This window comes from Andrographis paniculata, unplaced genomic scaffold (genome assembly GCF_009805555.1).
Source record: "Andrographis paniculata isolate CXL003 unplaced genomic scaffold, ASM980555v1 Contig60END, whole genome shotgun sequence".
Taxonomy (NCBI): domain Eukaryota; kingdom Viridiplantae; phylum Streptophyta; class Magnoliopsida; order Lamiales; family Acanthaceae; genus Andrographis; species Andrographis paniculata.
The window spans coordinates 1,001,134-1,021,200 of record NW_026137596.1 but is presented as its reverse complement, the minus strand read 5'-3'; the positions used below and the strand labels follow the sequence as shown (position 1 = coordinate 1,021,200).

Below are 20,067 nucleotides of genomic sequence, written 5' to 3'. Positions count from 1 at the left end.
ATCATGTGTCGTTTGATGTACTAAAAAACATCAAAAAGGTAAAAGAAGTCATGTCATAGCCACGTGGCGCCATGCTGCATGCGGAAAAGTGACCTGTCAGTAAAACGACGTCGTACAATCTCCATGCCCACAGTTTTTCCTCTTCATTTTAACCTTTGACACTGTACAGTATCAGTCTAATTTATACTCCTCAGTCCCACCTACTTTGTCCTTAGTTTCTATTTTTGTCTATCCCATATAAGTTTTTTTTTTTTAAAAAAAAATAATTATGTACTTTAATCATATTTTAAAATTTAAAATTAGAATTTTTTTTAATCTTAATTAAACTATTTAACTATCTTAATCTTAATCTATAATTATTTTTACTAAATAATTATTATTTTTACTAATATATTTCTTAATTACTTACTAATTATATTTTACCTAAATTTTCTTTTCTATACTGATACACTCATATTACATGGGAAGGAGAATGAGGGAGTATTTCTTTCTCTTTTCTTTATTTTGGTAGGTCTTATCTAATTTATCTTTTTTTAAAAAATATATATAATTATACATTTTATTTATATTTATAATTTTAAATTTTTTTAAAAAATTATTTAATTATCTTTATTAATATGCTTTTTAATTACTTACTAATTACATTTTACCTAAATTCTGCATCTGCGGTAATATGGGATGGACAGAATACTTACTGTCTATTTACGTCTATATACTACTCCTAATTTATATTTCACATTATACAGTAAATAATAAAATATTTTTTCTATTAACTTAAATAATATCTATTACAATCATTTAATAATAATTTTAATTTCAAAATAAATACAGTCAAATTTTTATTTTAATTAATATTATGTATGAAGTTAATGTTGATAAAAATGATAAATGACCACCAACATCTCTTGCTTCGAGTGGACGTTTTTCTTTTCACTGAAGATAACATATTATAAAAAGCGTGTTTTCCCAGTCTCCCCTTGAAAATGCGAGCTTCCACAATTTTTATTTGTTTTTATTATTGTATTATATTTCTAACGTACACTAATACCAACAACAGATCTTGTTGTTTTTATTTATTTATATTAATTGGAATTTATAATAATTAGCATTTTTAGGGATTAAAAAGTCGTTGTTTTTGAATTCTGCATTTACTGTTATGATTCTTCTCTCAACCCATCAATTATTATGTTCCTTATTTTTAATTTTTCTTGTTTTCTCTTTTGGGGATTTTGAATATTTGTTCAATTTCCGTAGCCATTATTGGCATCGAAATCCCACCAATATCATATTATAAATATTCTCTAAAAATATTATTCGATTTATTATATCAACAAAATTGGACATGAAATCCCTCTTAATCAACAACAGTAAATAGGAGTTTTATGTTTATTTTATTACTAACACTATGGTAAGTAACTATTAATTTTTATACACAGTATTTATTTATTTGAATTTAGCATACAAAATACCATGACTACAATTTAGCTTAATAATTTACTAGATATATTTTTTATTTATTTTTTCACTATTCGACTTACAATATATTATATTGTTAAAAACAAACAAAGAAAGAAAATTACATCCAACAACATTCCATTTAAAACTTCACATATAATAAATATTTTCACCTCAAAATTTTTAAATACTAAAACGAAATAGAATTTTCTTAACTTTAGATTTTTTTTTTCTCTCTCTCAATTTTTTTACTATCCAAATTATTGAATAATATTTGTAATAGAAATAATATATGAGAGTGTAAGAACATATCATATGTACTTCAACATTCATTTTTCATTCTAACACATTAAATTTGACTACTATTTAATAATAATAATAATAAAATAATAATAATAATAATCTCTCTCTATCTAAATATATATATATATATATATACATATTTAATCGAGATTTTAAAGAATATATTTAAGTTAAACAAATATCTCATTAGATACTATATATGCCATTTGTTAATTAAGCCCCCCACAAAATATCTACACACAACTAGTTACTAGCCTACCCTACTGGTCGTCTTCTAGACACACACACACACACACACATGTGATTTTATATATTAATTATAGTTAAGTTTGAAACGCAAAAGGACATAAAGAGTAAAATAAGGTGAAATTTCACTTAAACCAAAGAGGCATCATTTATATATAATTAATTAGTTAGTGATGAATAAGCAAAGCTAAGCTGGATTTTGGGGACAAGTAATTAAAGGCTTTTTTCTTTTGTATTTTTATTTTCTACTATCATATATATATATATATATATATATACATTTAATATTTATTTTTCATATAAAATATCACATCTAACTTCTATTATCACCTCAAAAGTAAAAACACAAATGTACTCAATTAAATTTCATCATCACAACTATTCTATATATATAATTAATTGTTTTCATTAAGAAATTGTACACCCCTTATTGGGGTTGATGCTCATTGACTTATTCTCCAAATTATATATATATATATATATATATACACTACAACTTGATCGTATATATCTTAAATATTGAGTTAATGTATTATGATTAACTATAACTTATATATAATAATTTAATTAGGCTATGGCTGGTTAGTGTTTGTCCACCTCCATATGTAATTTTCTCACCTCACTTGGCTCAATGGGTTGGCCAAACCCCAATGAGTCAATACATACATGTATGTATATATATATATATATATTAAAAAAATTTAATTAAATCAGTTAACAAGATATCATATTTAGACTATTAATTTAATGAATTTATATAATATCTCTTGCATGTAAAGGTAAGTGTTGGAAATTCAATTAACAGCCATAATATTCTACTATGTATTGCCATTTTTTTTTATTGAGAGATAAAGAGGTTATCAAACTGTTTATGTATGTTTTATTTGTGTTTTTATTACTTCACTATTGCATTTTTATGTTTTTTTTAGAAAATCTTAGAATGCTAAGTTCAAAGAAACTAAACTATTTTAGTACTTATTATTAATTTTATTTTCTTAACTTAAATTAATGTAAAGAAAACAAAATAATTAAGGTCATTATTTAGGTGAGAGTGACATGTTCCACATCTTTGTTGCCTGCCTTCCCTTGATTTCTAAGATTCATGCACAATATATATATATGTACTAATTTGCCACGTGTAAATAATAAACCTTCAAAATTCTTGATTATTATTATTATTATTATTAAGTGCACAAATTAAATTATAGTAATTAATTAATTAATTAACTTTATGGATAGGTATCAGAGCATGCACAAGAATGTAAGTATAAATATTATTTGTACTTCATCCCTTGCGTAATGTCTAAGTGATAATTACATACAACTCATAATTAAAGGATGTTGGATTTTCATCGAATTGACACTAAGTTTGATGTGACACATACATTTATGATTGCCATGTAAATAAACAAATACATGTTTCGAGTTAATTAGCTTTAATATTTACTTTTATTTTATTTTTCTTAAAATATTTTTATAATGCAGTAATTACATAAAAGTTATTTTAAGGTTTGGAGGTTTTTTTAAAAAATAAAATAGTAAAAAAAAAAATTAAATATTTGATATGATTTTTGTCTATATATATTTAACACACTTAAGCAATATTAAATTAAAAAAAAATTAAAAAAAATAGTAGATTATGGCATTTTTTGCTTGTGTGATTTACCTCTATTTTTTAAACATCGATGTTAAAATAGTTGTCGAAAGCACTTTTAAAATATAAAAAATAGTAATGTTGGAGAAAAAATGATAATTTTAATGTGACAAAAATGAAATAAAAATCCTCTAAAATGTATATATAATTAATTAGAATTAAGTGGGATCATATGACCCTAGATCCACTGGTCAAACAAACATAACTAAATTAATAGTTTATAGTTTAGCTTATATTTAGATATTGTAACAATGTCATATATTTAATAGTAAACACAATACATACATAATTTAGTAACACTTTTTGGTATTTAATTTTATTTACAAGTGTGTTTCTAAAATTATATTATTACAATACATCCATATTTTCATTCTTGAGTTTTAACTATTCAATCTTTTATTTTTCATCTAAAAATATCACATACTATCAATCAATCTTTTTTTTTTTCCGTAAGGTACAAAAAATCTTCATAACATCAAAATAGAAATAAATAAATTAATTAATTAAAAGAATATACTTTAATATCTTTGCAAAATGATACATCCCACAAGCTGGTTTAATAAAAAGAGGCAATTAGATTTAAATATTATACACCTCTTCACTTGTAGTTTCCAAATTATTTTAACACTACTATACAATTTACATTATTTAAAAAAAAAAAAAAAAAAAGCAACATACAATTACTATTTTTATTATTTAAAATATATATAAATTTATAATCAGCACTTCAAATCACAAATAATAAAACTAATAAATGATTTATTTCATTTTGTAGTGAAGAGGGGGATGAATAATCACGTGTGCAACGGTCCACAAGGACCGTTCAGACAACCTCATGAGGGGCGTGTACAGTAAGCACGTGCACATTTTTACCACTTTCCTTTTTTACCTTTTCCGACACGCGCGGTGAATCGCGTGGCCTCGGGGAATGGAGAGACAGGGTAAAACCCGGAGAGCCCAGCCCGTACAATTAACCCAATTGTAAATGGCGGCGAATCCTAGGTTGCCCGCCACGTTATTTCTAGCTGTAAATATTCTTCCCTTAATTTAATTTTCTTCATTTTTCTCTGATTTTTAATTTATTTACTGTACTCAAGTTAGAAACCCATTTAATTTAAAATTAGGAATATCACCTTCCAAATAAATCTTCCAAATTTGCTTTTTAATTTTGACCAGAGATTTTCTTTTAACCGGGCATCCTGGGCCTCACGTGACAGGCCACACGTTGTTCGAGGCCTAAAATCATGCAGCGACACCGTTTCGTGGATACTCATTGGACCAACCCATCTCCGGTGGGTCCCTCCGAGACTGCCACGTGTCCTCGGTCGGAATCTTTATTACGCCGACGGGCGGTGTCGACGGGCCACAGACGACTGCTTTATTTTGTTTGACTTTAATATATTTGGAATTCTGATTTAATTTTTAATCTGATATTGGAATAATATTAATGCCAGCCAAAAAGATTTGGGGTTTTCATTTATTTTTTAGAAAAAAGTTGAATTTTTTAAATGAATGATGTGACAAATTGGCCTGCCGCATTTTTTTGTCGTTACTAATTCGGGAGATCCTATAAGACAGCGATTTCAGTGTTGGGTTTCAGTCTCCCCACAAAACCTCTGCACTGTACTCTGCCCTTTCATACGTTCGTTTGTTTGTTTCTTCTTTCACACCTTTTTTCGTGAATTCATACACTCTTGAATTCTTTCCTGGTTTTAAGGTTTGATTCTGAGTTTCTGTCTCTGTATGTTAAGTACGCAATGGATCCAAGCTTCTTATTTCCGGTGAAATACAAAGAGTATCGGAAAATCACGAAAAAGTTGGTGAAGCCATCCAAACAGGGCCTTAAGAAGCTGCCCTCCGACGCCCGGAAGGTCCCAGACCACCAGAGCCTTAATCATCCGAGAACCGTTAGGATTTCCGTCACCGACGCCGACGCGACGGATTCCTCCAGCGACGAGGAGGATGAGATTTTCCGGCGGCCACGTGTCAAGAGGTACATCGAGGAAATCAGAATGGAGACGGCGGCGGTCAGCGCCGGTAACTGCCCGAATGACAGGGTTCGAACTGCAGAGAATCTTCAGGCGAAGCCGCGGCGGATGAAGCTCAAAGAGGCTGCCGGCGGCGGCGGCGTCAGGAAGTTCCGGGGAGTGCGGCAGCGGCCGTGGGGGAAATGGGCGGCGGAGATACGAGACCCGTCCAGACGGGTCCGCCTCTGGCTGGGCACATACGACACGGCGGAGGAAGCCGCCATGGTCTACGACAGCGCCGCCATTAAGCTCCGGGGACCCGACGCTCTAACGAACTTCATCACGCCGCCGGCGAAGGACCCGTTGCCGGAAAATAACGTGACGTCATTCTCCGGGTACGAATCCGCCGACGAATCCCACAACCTTTGCTCACCGACTTCCGTTCTCCGTTTCCGAAGCGCCGACGGGGACCCGTCGACGGAGTCCGGCGAGCAGGTTCCGGTGGAGGCCGGCGACGAATGCCAAGGGGAGACCGTTGCGCCGCCAGATTACTCAAACGAATACCTGCCGTTGGATATTCCTTTCTTGGATGACTTCTTTAATTTTGAGCCGCAGGATGAGCCTTCGTTGTTCGGGTTCCACGATTTCGCCACGTGTCCCGCAGATTTCCCTCCTTTGGACAATAATTTTGCAGATATTAAGGATTCTACATTTCACGACCTTGGTTCGATCGAAGTCGAGGATTACTTCAATGATTTTGCTGCAGGGGCTGATCCACTCTTAGCCATAATATAAATCATCAAATACAATACAATACAATTATCACCATTATTATTATTATTATTATTATTATTAATTATTTTGAATATATACATATATATATATATATATTCAAATTAAACAGTACTCTCCCATAGCTGTTTTGCTAATCCGTAGCAAATTTTGTTCACAGCTATGAATCGATCGGTATGTATTTTATATTTTTTGTCGTTAAATCTTAAGTGTAAGCAATTAGTTGTCAATTTGTTCTCTAATATTACAAATATCCATTCACAATAAAGGTGAACTTACCTTACTTTATTACAATTATACTAGTATTATTTAAATATCTCAAAAAATCATTCGTTTAATCAAATTAAATAGATAAGCGTGTGCCATTCACTTCACTTTATAATACATGCATGGGATGATTTTATTTTATTTTTTTTCCAAAAGTTTTTATTATAAATAAAAATTGGTTTAGATATTCTGTAGAAAAATATTCACATAAAGTGATTTTAACAACCAAAACATAGAATTGAAATTAATTGCAAGCTAATAATGGTGTGAGGATGGATAAATTAATTATTGTAGATTTAGCTATATTGTATAGGTTAGACAACGTTGTTTAGGTTGAGAAATATGGGCAACATTTAATATACTGCCTTAAATAATTTGTCTGCTGCATTTATTTAAATTAATTATCAATTATTACACATGCCAGTACTTATTGCATTACACACACTTACATACATACAATAAAATCAAGCATTAAATCGTAATTAGTGGAGTACATTTGAACACACAATCAACATTCCCTTTAGTTCTTCTGTAAACACGAAACTAAAAAAATAAAAAATAAAATAAAATAAAAAAATCGAAATCTTTCCCCATAATTGTGCTTGAGAATTTCAAATTTTGATTGAAATTAATCTTGAGTTGTCGTTGAAAGTCGTCATTAGTAAATCTAAAATCTCTAATTAAGAATTTAAAGATCATAAACTAATTAACAAAATAAAAATACGCGATATCATTGACATCGAAGCCCATATCCACAGATATTTTTGCATTATTATTCATTAATAATATATATTTTTTTAAATACTATAAAAGAAAATACTCCCTCCGTCCCATAACAAAGTATTCATTTTTTCATTTTAATCCGTCCCATAAAAAAGTATTTATTTTCTTTTTTATAAATGTACTATCTACCTAATATTAGAAATACCCTTACAACTTACAATATATTACATAAATGTCATTACCTTTATATCACACATACTAATAATATTTCTAAAATTACGTGCAAAAAGCAAATGAATATTTAGTTCCGGGACGGAGGGAGTAATAATAATATGACTTTGTTTAGACAGAGGTTTTTGAAGATTTTTAAAATTTTGAAATTTTGAAAAAAATAAAAAATTAGTATTTTTGATTTGATATTTCGTGAGGAATAAATATATATATTTGATGTGATATTTTTTAAAAAATAAATAGTGTCAAATGAGTGAAATTGTGTTGTATTTAAGTACTATATATACATATGTGTTTGTGTAGTGACCCACCCCTACCCCTACCCCATAATCCATACGTCTATTTTCTACCTTTTAGGAATTTACAAGACTTATTGCCACGTATATATTATATAAGTATATGATTATTACAGTTATGAAATGAAACTACAGTCAAACATTTTCATGTATGTGTTGTGTAGACAGATCCTTTTGTTTCAGACACTGCTTCCTTTTAATTTAAATTTTGATTTTGATAGCCAAATTAATATTTGTATGGTCAACCCCCCCCCCACCCCCACTCTATAAAACACACCCACCGACACCACTCCTTCTATTCACAATTATATTATCCCCTAATTAAATAAATAAAATATTTATTTATTTATGATACATATTACACACGCATTAAATTGAATTAAAGATGCATGTAGGCCAGACCACATACACAAATCAAAGTTGGTCACTTACCCTGTCCTGGACAGGACTGCTAAATCTCTAACAACATTAGCATTACCAAAACATCCATAAATCAAATTAAACGCATGCATTCTGTCCCACCTATGTCTGCTCTGATGATTCTGAATTCATTTAGATACATGTTTTTGAAAAAAAAAATTTAATTATTTGATACGATGGTTTTTGATAAAAATAAATATATATTTCTTTTAGAATTAGATAGAGAGTCTTTTGGGTTTGGATGGGAACTTTGCAATTTATTTAAAACCGAAACTTGAAAAGGCGTCGCCAAACGTGGACTATGTCGCCTGTGTGTACGGCACGGGCATGACAAAAGTGGGCCCCCGGCCCGGCCCGGCCCGAGACTTCTATTGAGAAAGCGTGTTTCGTTACCCTTTTCCTACAGTGCGTGCGTTTGTTTGTAATTGTGTCTGAACGAGAAAGCAAGCAACCGTGACGAGTCAAAAATGCGATTTTAGCTTTCCGACATTCGGTGTTTATCCGAATCGTCACGATATTTTGGCTGGACTTAAAAATAATTCTTTTTTCTTTTTAATCAGACTTAGATATAGTTTTGAAAGAGCATGGTATTTATATTATATTAATATATAATATTTTTTATTGTTATAATATTTTAAATTTAAAAATAAGCTTTTTATAATTAAATATTCAACATCGAGTTTGTATTGTTACTATTTATTAAAAGTTCTTTTCATAAATATACAATATCTATTTTTAAAAAAAAAAATTAAAATACTATATTTTTAGTATTAATTGATTCTGTTAAACTCAAATATATGTAAAGACAAGTTAAATAGTTTGACATTTGTTAGGACTTAGTCAATTTAATCCTGGTGAGGAAATGAGCAAATTATGCATTAATCAAGGTGGTGGTTTGGAGCATTCGAATATTCAATTGCAACCATCGCTTTCACATAATAATAATAATAATAATAATAATAATAATAATAATCACTCAAATCACATCAACAAACAAAAACGAATGTCACCTCAAAGTTGTAAGTACCAGAAATCATACATAGGTTAAAATACCTCCTTAGACATTTCTTTTCGGTCTAAATTTAACTGAAGATTTCAATTTTTAATTTAAATAATAATTAATTCGATAATTAAAATATATATATATATATATATGTATATTTTTTAGAAACATTAGGGCATCCACAACGGGAGACGCTTGTTGAGAAGCGCCTCCCACGTAATTATTTATTAAATAAAAAAAAATTAAAACACCAATTAACATAAGAAACGGTACATTGCGAGTGTACCGTTTCTTCCAATTTTTGTGGGCCATGGTCCACTTTTTTATTCAATAAATATTAAAAATAATATTTATAATATATACTTTTTTATTTATATTTATAATAATTTGTTTTATTAAAATATTAGATTTAAATTTTATTATATGAGTTTTATTTAATATTTATTTTTTTATTAAAATAATATTGTTAATAATTATAATTTTTAATATAATATTTTTATATTTTATGTAACTTTTTAATGCATATTTTTGTAAAATATTTAATTAAATATCTATTAATTCAATTATAACATTTGTTTAATTAAAATTACATGCAATACAAATAATAAATAAAAATACATAAAAATATTCATAAATTTAAAGGGTTCTTTGATGTGAATGTAAAATATAGTTGGAGTTCTTCGTGACGTGGCGGATGGAGAAACTGACGTGGCACAGGAGAGAGAATGGGAAGAAACCTTGGATGGGTTTCTGTGTTGTTGATGGCCTTACTAATAGTAAAAAAATAAAGAAACACAACCCTTCTACATTAGCAAAATATATATACCTACACTGTTTTAGACAATTATCTATACATCATATTTATACGTGATAGATAATGTAAGATTGTATTAATTGGAATGACTAAAAATATAATAGATAAATAGTATTCGAAAGTAAATATAATAGATAATAATAAAAATAATAATGATAATATACATGGTGGATCAATTACATACAAACATTTTGAATCAGCATGTGCCTGCCATTTTTCTTCAGACACAAAGCCAAAGATGTATGTTTTCACAGATCAATCAGACAATTTCATACATAAAAATGTAAAAAATATAGTTTTTCAAGGTAAGAAGAGGATGAATTTGTGTCATCCATACCAGAACGTTGGTTACCCCATGGCGAATTTCTGAGTCCAACTTGTTGCTGTGGCCTCATACTTTGCCCGGTCGGTTTTATACATATGCGCAATTTCGGGCACCAAAGGGTCATCGGGGTTGGGGTCCGTCAATAGCGAACAAATGGAAAGCAAGACCTTAACAAAAGTATAGAATTAAAAGTCGTCAAGAACATCAAATCAAATGTGGTAAACAACAGTGAATATTATAAGCAAATCGAGAGAGATCGAATTCTGCTGGAAGGGTTGGTTGGGTTACCTTAGAAATTGTTAGTGCAGGGCTCCATTGCTCCTTCAATATGTCGAGGCATATGCTTCCGTTGCTGTTGATATTAGGATGGAATACTTTTGTCCTGAAAGCAACCTGAAGATATATTACATGAATAAGGTTGAAATTCAGCAGAGACTCTGTAAAAAGTAATTCTGAGAGTGATAACAAAATCACAAACACAACTGATTAAAGGGCAGGGCAGGGCAGGGCAAAACATAAGAATGGGTGAGATCAATTATGTGTGATTGATTTACCTTAGGAGGTTTGAATGGGTAATCCGGAGGAAAATGAATGGTAACAAGGAAAACTCCACCGGTGTAGGGACTATCCGGAGGACCCATGATTGTTGCTTGCCAATGAAACATGTCCTCACCAACAGGACCTGAAAACAATCATCCAAACAAAGACAAAAAAACTTATTATCAGCATGTCCAAATGAATGGTGAAATGAAGACACAAATGAGCCAATCAAGTTACTATCAGTCTTTCTGAAAACAATAATCAAACATTCAAAAACAGATTGATCATTGCACAGATAGCAGTGAAGGATTTGATGACGAACAAAAACCAGAATCTCAACATCAACAGAGGCATCCATTCATAAGCAACTTTTGTTTACCAAAATACAATTCTCAGAACCAAATGCATAATGATCCAAAAATAAAATGAAAGCTCTGGAAGCCTAGAAGTCTGAACAGAGTGTAACCAAGACATACTACAGATAAATCAGGCTTTTACTCGACCATTTGAACTTACCTGTAAAAACCAATTTAATCTATCATCTCCCATGGAGGTAAAGCAAGTTTCCGAAATAATCATATAACCTAAAAATTACATTATAAAGCTACAAACACAAGATTAAAAGCCAACAACATACCAATAGGTAACAACCAAACAAAATGTCCAAAAAACAAACAGAAAACAGACGCCTTGGTATATTCATTTTCACGAATGGCTGTACAGAAACACACCAGCACTGCAAGAGGTAGGAGGATCCTTCTCGAGATCCTTGAGCTCCTTCAAGATCCGCTTTGAAGCCATCAGCGATTCCTATCATCCAAAAAAAAAAAACACAACCTAAATCCGTCTTCCCCCAAATCCACTCAGACACGCGGAAGGAATGAGAAGGTTAATTGGGTTGAAATTTCCCCAAATTGATACCTGAGAGAAAGATTGGATCCTCCTGTCTGTGGAATTCCAGAGGAAAGTTCCGTTGATCGCCTTCGTTGGTACGAAATTTGCAGAGAAAATATTTTGCACGTTGAAAAAAAAAATTAATAAGTAAAAGAAAAAGAAAAAGAAATCTGTATATATATATAGGGCATCTCGAATTCCCTGAAATTATTAACGGCTAGTATATACCCTCTCGGATGTTCATTAATTATTTTATTACATTTGTTTTAATTTCAGTAATTATGATCATTATTAATTGTAGTTACATTAACATTAAGATGGAAAGAAAGAGATTATATTCTTTTAGTGTCAATATTTTTTTGAATGTTTTTAATTATTAAAGTATATTTTATTATTTTTAACATATTTAAAACAATAACTCATATGGTTTTTATTTTAGCACAAATTTCACAAATAAAATGTATTAAAAAAATACTATATTGTTTTTAAAAGATTATATAAATATAATTTAAATGAATATTTTCTTGAATAATAAATCGTTACTACAAAATTAACATAAAAGATTATTAATCGTGTGAAAACGGACACGCGACTTTTACGTTATTAAAACCCACCAATTGGAATCCAACGGTCAGACGGCTTCCGACTCCGTCGCCACCGCATCTCCGCCGTCTAATCGCTCCGCGTTTTCCAGATGTCACGTTTCTTCAGCCGCCGTGTCCAAGTCGAGCCGGCCAAGCCCGATCTCAAGCCCCCCGTAGATGACCGCGCTTCGGATGGAACGACCGATTCGAAACTGCAGTCATCTAACAGCAATGCGGCGGAGGATCAAGAGCAATTGAATTCGGCGACGGAGGATCAAGAGCCGTTGAATTCAGTTGCGGAGGATCAGGAGCAGTTGAATTCGGTGACGGAGGATCAAGAGCAGTCGAAGGAGGGTAATTCGCCTCGGGAGGTTTCTCCCCAAGAGGCAGACAACGGCGACTACATCGGCGTGCAATCCAGACCTTATATTAGGAAGATCCTCGAGAAGCAAGGTATTTCTTCGTCTGTACTGTTCTGGTTGAATTATGTATAGATTTCGGTTTCCGAATGTTAACCTTTGGATTTCCTTCGGTTCATGAGTTTTTCCATATATACATATAGAAATTCATATTGAGGAATTTTCCATTGATTTTGCCAGAGATTTGTTGGTGGTTAAATCGGTTGGATTTTATTTTATTTTTGGTGAATTAGCTGATAGCATATCTAGAAGCATACTATCAATTAAACATCCTTTGTTAATCACAGCGGCTGGATCTTGTATAGAGTGATGAGAATTGTTCTTAATTGGAATCCATGCCCAATTTCAAAAATTGGAGGCAAGGAATCATTAATTGTTGGAATGCAGATGAATTCTGGGAACCAGAGCCATGATTATGTATTTGCTGGACTACAAAAGAAAAGAATAATGAACTAGGGCTTCCTTTTGGAAAATTCGGAGTTTTGAAAATTTTGGAGAATAATAAAAAATCGTATGATGCTATGTTTTGTAAGATAAACAAAAAGTATTTGAACGCAAAGTTCAAAAGTGTCTATCTAAAAAGTTATTAGATGTATATATATGCTGCTAGTCTAATGGAGTCTAAACTATACACTCATCGAAGATATAATTTTTAATTTTTTTTTCATCAATGCATGTGTTTTTTATTAAGTTTATTATTCTTGCAATGTATGCTCTCTTAGGCTGCATATTTTTACAATTTCCCATTGATAAGTGTTATACTCACCTTTCAGGTGACAAAAAGATTCTTTTTGCTGATAAAGTTTTGAAGTATACTTGCTCTGGGAAGTTGAAGAGGCGACTACTTCTAATTACTGATTTTGCGCTGTATATCGTGGACCCGGAAACTGACTCTCTAAGAAGAAGGATAGCTTTGGCAGCTGTTGAGAAGCTTTGTTTAAGTAAACTAAAGGATAATTTTTTTGCGATTATTATTCCCACTGAATATGATTTACTGATGGCAAGTACTAGGAAGACTGAAATAGCGACGGTCTTAGTGGATGCTACGAAAAGTGCATCTGACTATGAGCTTGAGGTGTCTCGATCTGACAGGTAATATTATGCACACTTTCTTGGCCTATTTTAAAGTTCAAGATACTCTTCATGTCAAATTGCATATTTCTATTCATATTCATATTCGGTTCTTCATATTTAAGGGATTCAATATGTTCCAACCTCTTATTGCCTGAGAGTCCACTAAGATCGTCTGTCTGAGTTTTGCTTCTTGGATAGTAAGAAAAACCCACTTTGTCTGTCTGCTCAATAACGCCATCCTATTGCATTGTGTGTTTCATTGAGCTTGTGCCGTGTTATGAATAGGGCAAAAAAAAAAAAAAAAGAGTCTTGTCTTTTGGCTCGATAGATTGTTGGACTTGGATTGAATACTTTATTGCTGTCGTGGGAAGTAGGGTGCCTATAACATATATGTATAAACATAGGTTTGATGGAGAAATAAATTTTGTTAAAATGCTCAACTAAATCCAAACAAGAGACCAGTGATCCACTTTTATTAACGGGATGTCTAATATCTACAGCTTTGAGTACAACGCAGCGGCTGAAATCGTGAAGGAAGTTCAGTTTGAGGAAGTAGAAGGTTGGTTCATTTTTGTATGAACATTGGCTCTTTCTTTGTGAGTATACGAGCATTTTAACTTATCTTTGTTTGCTAAATTAGGTGGCATTAAAATGAGAGTGGTGAAGAAATGAGCTGGTGTTAGTTTACTTCATCGGAAGAACTTGTCCATCCAATGCCATTTTTCACATTCGAGTTAGAGTTGTCTCATTGTGGATATGGCGATTTTACTACTCTGCGATGAACTTCTGTTTTCTCATACAGAAAGTTCAAAAGCAGATGCAATATTTTCTTGTTTATGTATCGATTTAAGTTATCGACAGACTATTTAGATTTTTTCTGAATCGTATCTTGCTATTGATTTCTATCGTTGTACCTTTTTATTTTATCTTATTTTGCAGTGAAAAAAATGTGCTTATAAGCATGTCTCGAGCAACTTTTCTATCACGATATGAATTAACACAGGTTATATACTAACACAAAATAGATATATGGTATGAATTTAATTCAATTCAAGCCATGCGTTCGACAAATAGTCGCACATGTGCTAATTAGGGCTAAATCAGCACTCTAACCGTGCCCCAGAAAGCTAGCCCGGTTTAAAATAGTTTGTTGTCTCAACATCAAAAGCCCGACTGTGTCATTATATTTCCTGATCTTTTGTCTTCAGCCTGTAAGTATTTGTCCAAACTTTATCCACTTCTTTTACCTGTGGCTGTAGTAGATAGATGTGTTTTGTCAACATAAACTTGTCGGCAGACTCTTCGAAAGAGCAAATTTCTGTTAGAAACATCCCAAAAAGAGAGACCACATCGACAAACATCCCAAAAAGAGAGACCACATCGACAACCATTCGTCCTTAGTAAATAACCTTGTCTTAATGTTTCTCTGTTGTGTCCTGAAACTCCACCTTGTGGATAGATCTCCATCTTATTTCAAATGGTGTAGTGACGAGGAATCGAATCTAAGTCGATGCCTTTTGCTCTAAGAACTGATTCAATATGTCCCTTGAGAGTGTGCAGTTTTTGAAGCCTAGAGCAACAACAACAAACAGAATAAAAGATTATTGTGTCCCAACTTGGTCAAAAAAACCATTACCTCATCCAAGCCTATGTATGTATACAAACCTTTCTGTCTCAGTTCTTGTCTCCGCCACGTCTGTCTCCGAAACTTCTCCAAACCTCTGCCTGGTATTTTCTAGTGTTCTCTGAGCCTCCCATAGCTCCCTTTCATCTCTTCGATTCCCCTTCAACAACGAGAAACCTCTCTATACCAAATAAATGAAAAGAACCAGTGATGTTTTTGCCTTGAGGAAATTAAAGAGATCATCCTAATTACTCTTACAAAGATTGACATAGCTTTCCATATAGGATTTCTTCTCTTTGGGTGCATCTTTCTCCTTCCAATCTGCTCCCTTCGATCCATACCGGGGAGTAAAGGAGGAGGAATTAGCCCGAAAGAACCTGTGTCATATAGAATATTTGAACTAATACTAAAACTCGAATCCCTGGACAAGATGCTGGAGGTGGAGGAGCTTAATGAATCACATAAGCTAAGCTGCCGAAACTGCTCCCTGTGCATCACGGCTTCCACCAGCCTCTCCCAGTTATCGTAGTTCCTAACCATCTTTGCGATCAAACCTGTCGAAAAGTAAACCGGTTAGAAAATGACCAGGTGACAAAATTCTAGTAGTTTTTTTTGTGGATCTTGATAAGCCAGAGTTTGATGGCCTTTCCAAATCCAATAGTGCGATGGGGACAGATTTGGTGGATGATAAAGAGAGTGGTCCCTTCACCATTGACATGTACCAAAGCATGTTGAATTATTTGAATTCTTTGCATTCTCTTGTGTCACTTGTCAGCTGTAGATATTAAACACATTATATGGTCAAACTACAAAAGGCACACAATGAGTATTATTTAAGAACACAAAAGGTATACTCAACTTGTAGCAGTAGATTTCTTGTTAGACTCCTATGCAATGAATCTCCAACTCCAAGAGCCTAATCTGATATTGTTAGAATTCAATACATATCTCCATAACTAATACTCATCACCATTTGAGATAACAACTCATCAAGTCCAGGCAAAGTAGATTCTTTTATTACATGAAAGATGAATTTAGCAATTGAGGGGGTGAGCAGATCATCCATCAGCCATGGATGGAACCAGAATTAAAAGAAAAAAAATAAAATGTAGAAGACCCCTCCCCTGATGCTGGTATTCTTGGAACATCAGTGGCAGGCAGGAAGAATATGTATACATATATATATATATATATTAATTCTACTTGACATCTGACTCTACCTCAATTCAATCAAATTAGTCGGGTAGGTTACCTGTCAGCTTCCCAACCTCCAACCTCTCCAAGATCAATATCACAAATGAGAACAGTAAGGATAGCTCCAGGAATCACCATTCAATCAGCTACTAACTTCACCAAACCAAACAAAAACTAACAATGCAAGAAATAGGTCTCTCTATCTGCCTCTAGAGCCACAAGGAGGATCAAAATGATCTAATGCCCTCCACCATTTTCAACACCTCCCCAATCTTCGGCCGCTGCTCGGGCGCTCCCGCCACGCAGCTCAACCCCACCTGCAACATAGCCACCATTTCTTCATCCACATCAACATACATCATCATAAGCTCCGGGTCGAACACCTCGCCCGTCCACTCCTCGTGCACGACAGCCTCAACCCATTTCACCAAGTGCATCCCTTCCTTTCTCCTGCCTGAAGTTATAGCAGGTGACTTTCCTGTTAGAATTTCCAGCAGTACAATTCCAAAGCCGTACACATCTCCCTCTTGCGACAACCTCCCAGTACTCGCGATCTCCGGCGCACAATATCCTGCACTCTGCAGCACCGATGATCCCATAGGACTCATCAATGTTGCCAACCCGAGATCACCTATGCAGCCGTAGTCTTGGCTGTTGAGGAAAATATTCGAAGCTTTTATGTTCCCATGAATGAGCTTCCCACCTCCCTGTGAATGGATATGAGCAATCCCTCTTGCTGCCCCTATCGCGAGCTTTAACCTTGCTTCCCAGCTCAAAGGCACCCTCTGCTGCATGTTGTGCAGTAATGCCGACAAGCTCCCTCGCCAGTAGAAATCGTAAACCATCAGCTTTTCATCCTTGGAATAGTAATAAGCTCTCAATGGAGCGATGTTGTCGTGATGGATGTTTCCGACTACTTCCATCTGCTGTTTGAATTCTTTTCCGCCGATAAGAACGTCCTTCAGACGCTTGACTGCAACTGCGCTTGCGTCCTCCAACACTGCCCTGTACGTCATCCCGAAGCTCCCCTTGCCAAGAACCTCCGCAGACGCCCTCAGCAGATCTTCGAGGTCGAATGCAAGATTGCATCCCTCGAAAAATATCATGCTGCTGCAATGATTCGACACGCCTGAACTCGTCATCATTGCTGTAGCTTTTCGCCGTGATGATGGAAGTATGGGAGCATTAGAGTTCGAAGTTTTCTTCCTTCTGATAAAGATCAACACCAATGCAACAAATACTGCTACTGCTGCGGAACAACCAACAGCAATTCCCACAATGGGAAGTTTATGAAATTTGAGCATATTGTTACTTGCAAAGGCAGACTTAGGGAATCGAAGGAGAGATGGAGGCACTGATCCAACAAGATCATTGTTCGACAAATTTAGCTGTTTCAGACTAGCGATGCCGAGATCAGGAACTTCGCCGGAAAGTGAGTTGTTTGAAATATCCAGAGCAGTTAAATGAGACAGTTGGGAGAGAGATGGAGGGATGCTGCCATTGAAGCCATTGCTCGACAGGTTCAATGTTTCCAAATTTTCCCACCCTGTAAAGTCCAGAGGCAATGGACCATTAAAATTGTTGAACTCTAGTTGAAGAGCTGTCAGATTCTTCAGCTTCAGAAGATCAGAGGGGAAATTGCCACTGATGTTGTTAAACTTCAGGCTCAATATTTGAAGAGCAGATAACCGGGAGAGAGTGTCGGTAGGGATGATGCCACTGAGCCCTGCGTTGGGGAGCTGAACCGCGGCGATACTCGAACCATCATCATTGCATGTCACCGCTGTCCATCCTCCGCCACAAGCTGAGATGTTTCTGTCCCAATTGATCAGTTCCGGGGAATGATCGATGTTGGCGATGAAATCGAGCAGAGTGTCCTTGTCCTGAAGAGGCTCAGCTGCTATTGAGAAGGAATAGAGCAGCAGTCCGTGCAACAGGGATGATGATGCTAAGAAGATGAACTTGATTGCCATTTTTGGTGTTTGCTAGTTTTTGTCAAAACCTGAAGCTCTGGCTATAATAGCTGTTAGCAAATCAACAACCATCGTTAATTGGGGATAAAATATTTCTATTAAATTGTAGGTCAACAACCATAGCCAATAAACTGAGGATTATGTTGCAGCCGTCAGAGAATTTTATAAATGGCGAAGACGAATATATATATATATATATTATATAATGAGTATGTGTGTTTTTCCCACCTTCAATGACTCTTACACTGTTCTTACTCAACTCTCGGCTATATGTGTGTGTGTGTTAGGCAGAATTTGGAATATTCATCATTTCAAAGTAGACAAAATGGAATTTCGTGTGCAACGATCTAATCACTAAACTCCAAACTGTACGAATTTTCAACGAAATACATATGTACATATATATATCTATACATATATATCAGAAGAAACGCGCGAATCACTAACCTGTGATTGCAGAGATGACGAAGTTTCAACCTCCAGCAGAGAATTCTGAAAGAACCAAAATAAGAAACGGCAGTTACAGATTCACAACCAGAAGTCTCCCCACACATACGCCTTCAGATATGCATAAACTGTTGATTATTGAACGAACTCAAATCAACAAACAGCACGCACCGATTCGAATTATAACGACGACGAGTGACTCGCGACTCAAATAAACAGAGGATTAAAGCATCAGGTAGACGAACTGTTAATGGAATGGTACCAAAACAACACGTAAAATGCAGTAAATGTATATGTATTGCGAGTACTGACTCCGACTGATAAATTTCCTTCAGGATTCGATCGAGATTGCCGCGAATCAGTCGAGAATGGTGAAGATGAACGCTCAGATTGCTTCCGAAATTGCAGAGAATTGAATTAGAGTCAATTTTGTCGTGGTGCACGTAGAACGGAAGGTGTTCATGGCTATTATTGTTGTTACTTTTTATTTGTTTGAGTTTTGAATTGATTTGAATTAATTGTCCTGTCAGCAAACAGCAGTGGACGTTATGTGCATAAATATTTGTTACTATAACACATTTTATTGTGGCGATTTAAATATTACTATAAAAATTTTAATTATATATTTCTAATATCATTAAGATTACATTTTTATTTAACTTTTTTTTTTCAAAAAAAAAAAAGACATGCAAACAATCTGCGCGTGCAATAAATGCAATTATAAGATTAATGTAACAGGTAATTTGTGCTGTAACATCTATATCTGGATTTATTCTTTTAACCATAATTTTCAATAAAATTTTACTTTCCAAAATTTTCACA

At 33.7% G+C, this 20,067-nt stretch overlaps 5 protein-coding genes across 5 annotated transcripts; 2 read left to right on the top strand and 3 right to left on the bottom strand.

Moving 5' to 3' along the window:
* The first annotated feature begins 5,272 nt into the window (after positions 1-5,272).
* LOC127259858 (ethylene-responsive transcription factor CRF4-like) lies at positions 5,273-6,667 on the top strand. The gene has a single exon (XM_051287468.1). The coding sequence runs from the start codon at positions 5,416-5,418 to the stop codon at positions 6,418-6,420; it is 1,005 nt and encodes a 334-aa protein (XP_051143425.1). The 5' UTR covers positions 5,273-5,415; the 3' UTR covers positions 6,421-6,667.
* Positions 6,668-10,272: 3,605 nt separating this feature from the next.
* Positions 10,273-12,086, bottom strand: LOC127260001 (ubiquitin-conjugating enzyme E2 28-like). The gene is made up of 5 exons (XM_051287623.1): positions 11,958-12,086; positions 11,768-11,846; positions 11,051-11,178; positions 10,785-10,889; positions 10,273-10,663 (listed from the first exon to the last, which is right to left on the bottom strand). Exons 2-5 carry the CDS (start codon positions 11,835-11,837, stop codon positions 10,520-10,522), a joined length of 447 nt encoding a protein of 148 aa, XP_051143580.1. The 5' UTR covers positions 11,838-11,846; positions 11,958-12,086; the 3' UTR covers positions 10,273-10,519.
* Positions 12,087-12,530: 444 nt separating this feature from the next.
* LOC127259999 (uncharacterized) lies at positions 12,531-14,912 on the top strand. Its single transcript, XM_051287621.1, has 4 exons — positions 12,531-12,967; positions 13,707-14,025; positions 14,508-14,566; positions 14,648-14,912. Exons 1-4 carry the CDS (start codon positions 12,625-12,627, stop codon positions 14,677-14,679), a joined length of 753 nt encoding a protein of 250 aa, XP_051143578.1. The 5' UTR covers positions 12,531-12,624; the 3' UTR covers positions 14,680-14,912.
* A 568-nt stretch (positions 14,913-15,480) lies between these two features.
* LOC127259450 (ATPase 6, plasma membrane-type-like) lies at positions 15,481-16,963 on the bottom strand. The gene is made up of 5 exons (XM_051286804.1): positions 16,900-16,963; positions 16,093-16,185; positions 15,884-16,008; positions 15,673-15,812; positions 15,481-15,577 (listed from the first exon to the last, which is right to left on the bottom strand). The coding sequence occupies exons 1-5, from the start codon at positions 16,961-16,963 to the stop codon at positions 15,481-15,483; spliced, it is 519 nt and encodes a 172-aa protein (XP_051142761.1).
* LOC127259996 (probable inactive receptor kinase At4g23740) lies at positions 16,626-18,798 on the bottom strand. Its single transcript, XM_051287617.1, has one exon. The coding sequence runs from the start codon at positions 18,796-18,798 to the stop codon at positions 17,053-17,055; it is 1,746 nt and encodes a 581-aa protein (XP_051143574.1). The 3' UTR covers positions 16,626-17,052.
* Positions 18,799-20,067: the final 1,269 nt, after the last annotated feature.

Coding starts and splice junctions, on each gene's coding strand:
- LOC127259858 (XM_051287468.1), top strand. CDS start 5,416: ATGGATCCAAGCTTCTTATTTCCGGTGAAATACAAAGAGTATCGGAAA.
- LOC127260001 (XM_051287623.1), bottom strand. CDS start 11,837: ATGGCTTCAAAGCGGATCTTGAAGGAGCTCAAGGATCTCGAGAAGGAT. Junction 11,179..11,767: donor TCCTACCTCTTGCAGTGCTG/GTGTGTTTCTGT, acceptor GATTGTTTTCAG/GTCCTGTTGGTGAGGACATG. Junction 10,664..10,784: donor CTGCACTAACAATTTCTAAG/GTAACCCAACCA, acceptor ACTTTTGTTAAG/GTCTTGCTTTCCATTTGTTC.
- LOC127259999 (XM_051287621.1), top strand. CDS start 12,625: ATGTCACGTTTCTTCAGCCGCCGTGTCCAAGTCGAGCCGGCCAAGCCC. Junction 14,026..14,507: donor GAGGTGTCTCGATCTGACAG/GTAATATTATGC, acceptor TAATATCTACAG/CTTTGAGTACAACGCAGCGG. Junction 14,567..14,647: donor TCAGTTTGAGGAAGTAGAAG/GTTGGTTCATTT, acceptor TTGCTAAATTAG/GTGGCATTAAAATGAGAGTG.
- LOC127259450 (XM_051286804.1), bottom strand. CDS start 16,963: ATGGTGATTCCTGGAGCTATCCTTACTGTTCTCATTTGTGATATTGAT. Junction 16,186..16,899: donor TGATCTTGGAGAGGTTGGAG/GTTGGGAAGCTG, acceptor ACTTTTCGACAG/GTTTGATCGCAAAGATGGTT. Junction 15,813..15,883: donor CTATGTCAATCTTTGTAAGA/GTAATTAGGATG, acceptor TATTTGGTATAG/AGAGGTTTCTCGTTGTTGAA.
- LOC127259996 (XM_051287617.1), bottom strand. CDS start 18,798: ATGGCAATCAAGTTCATCTTCTTAGCATCATCATCCCTGTTGCACGGA.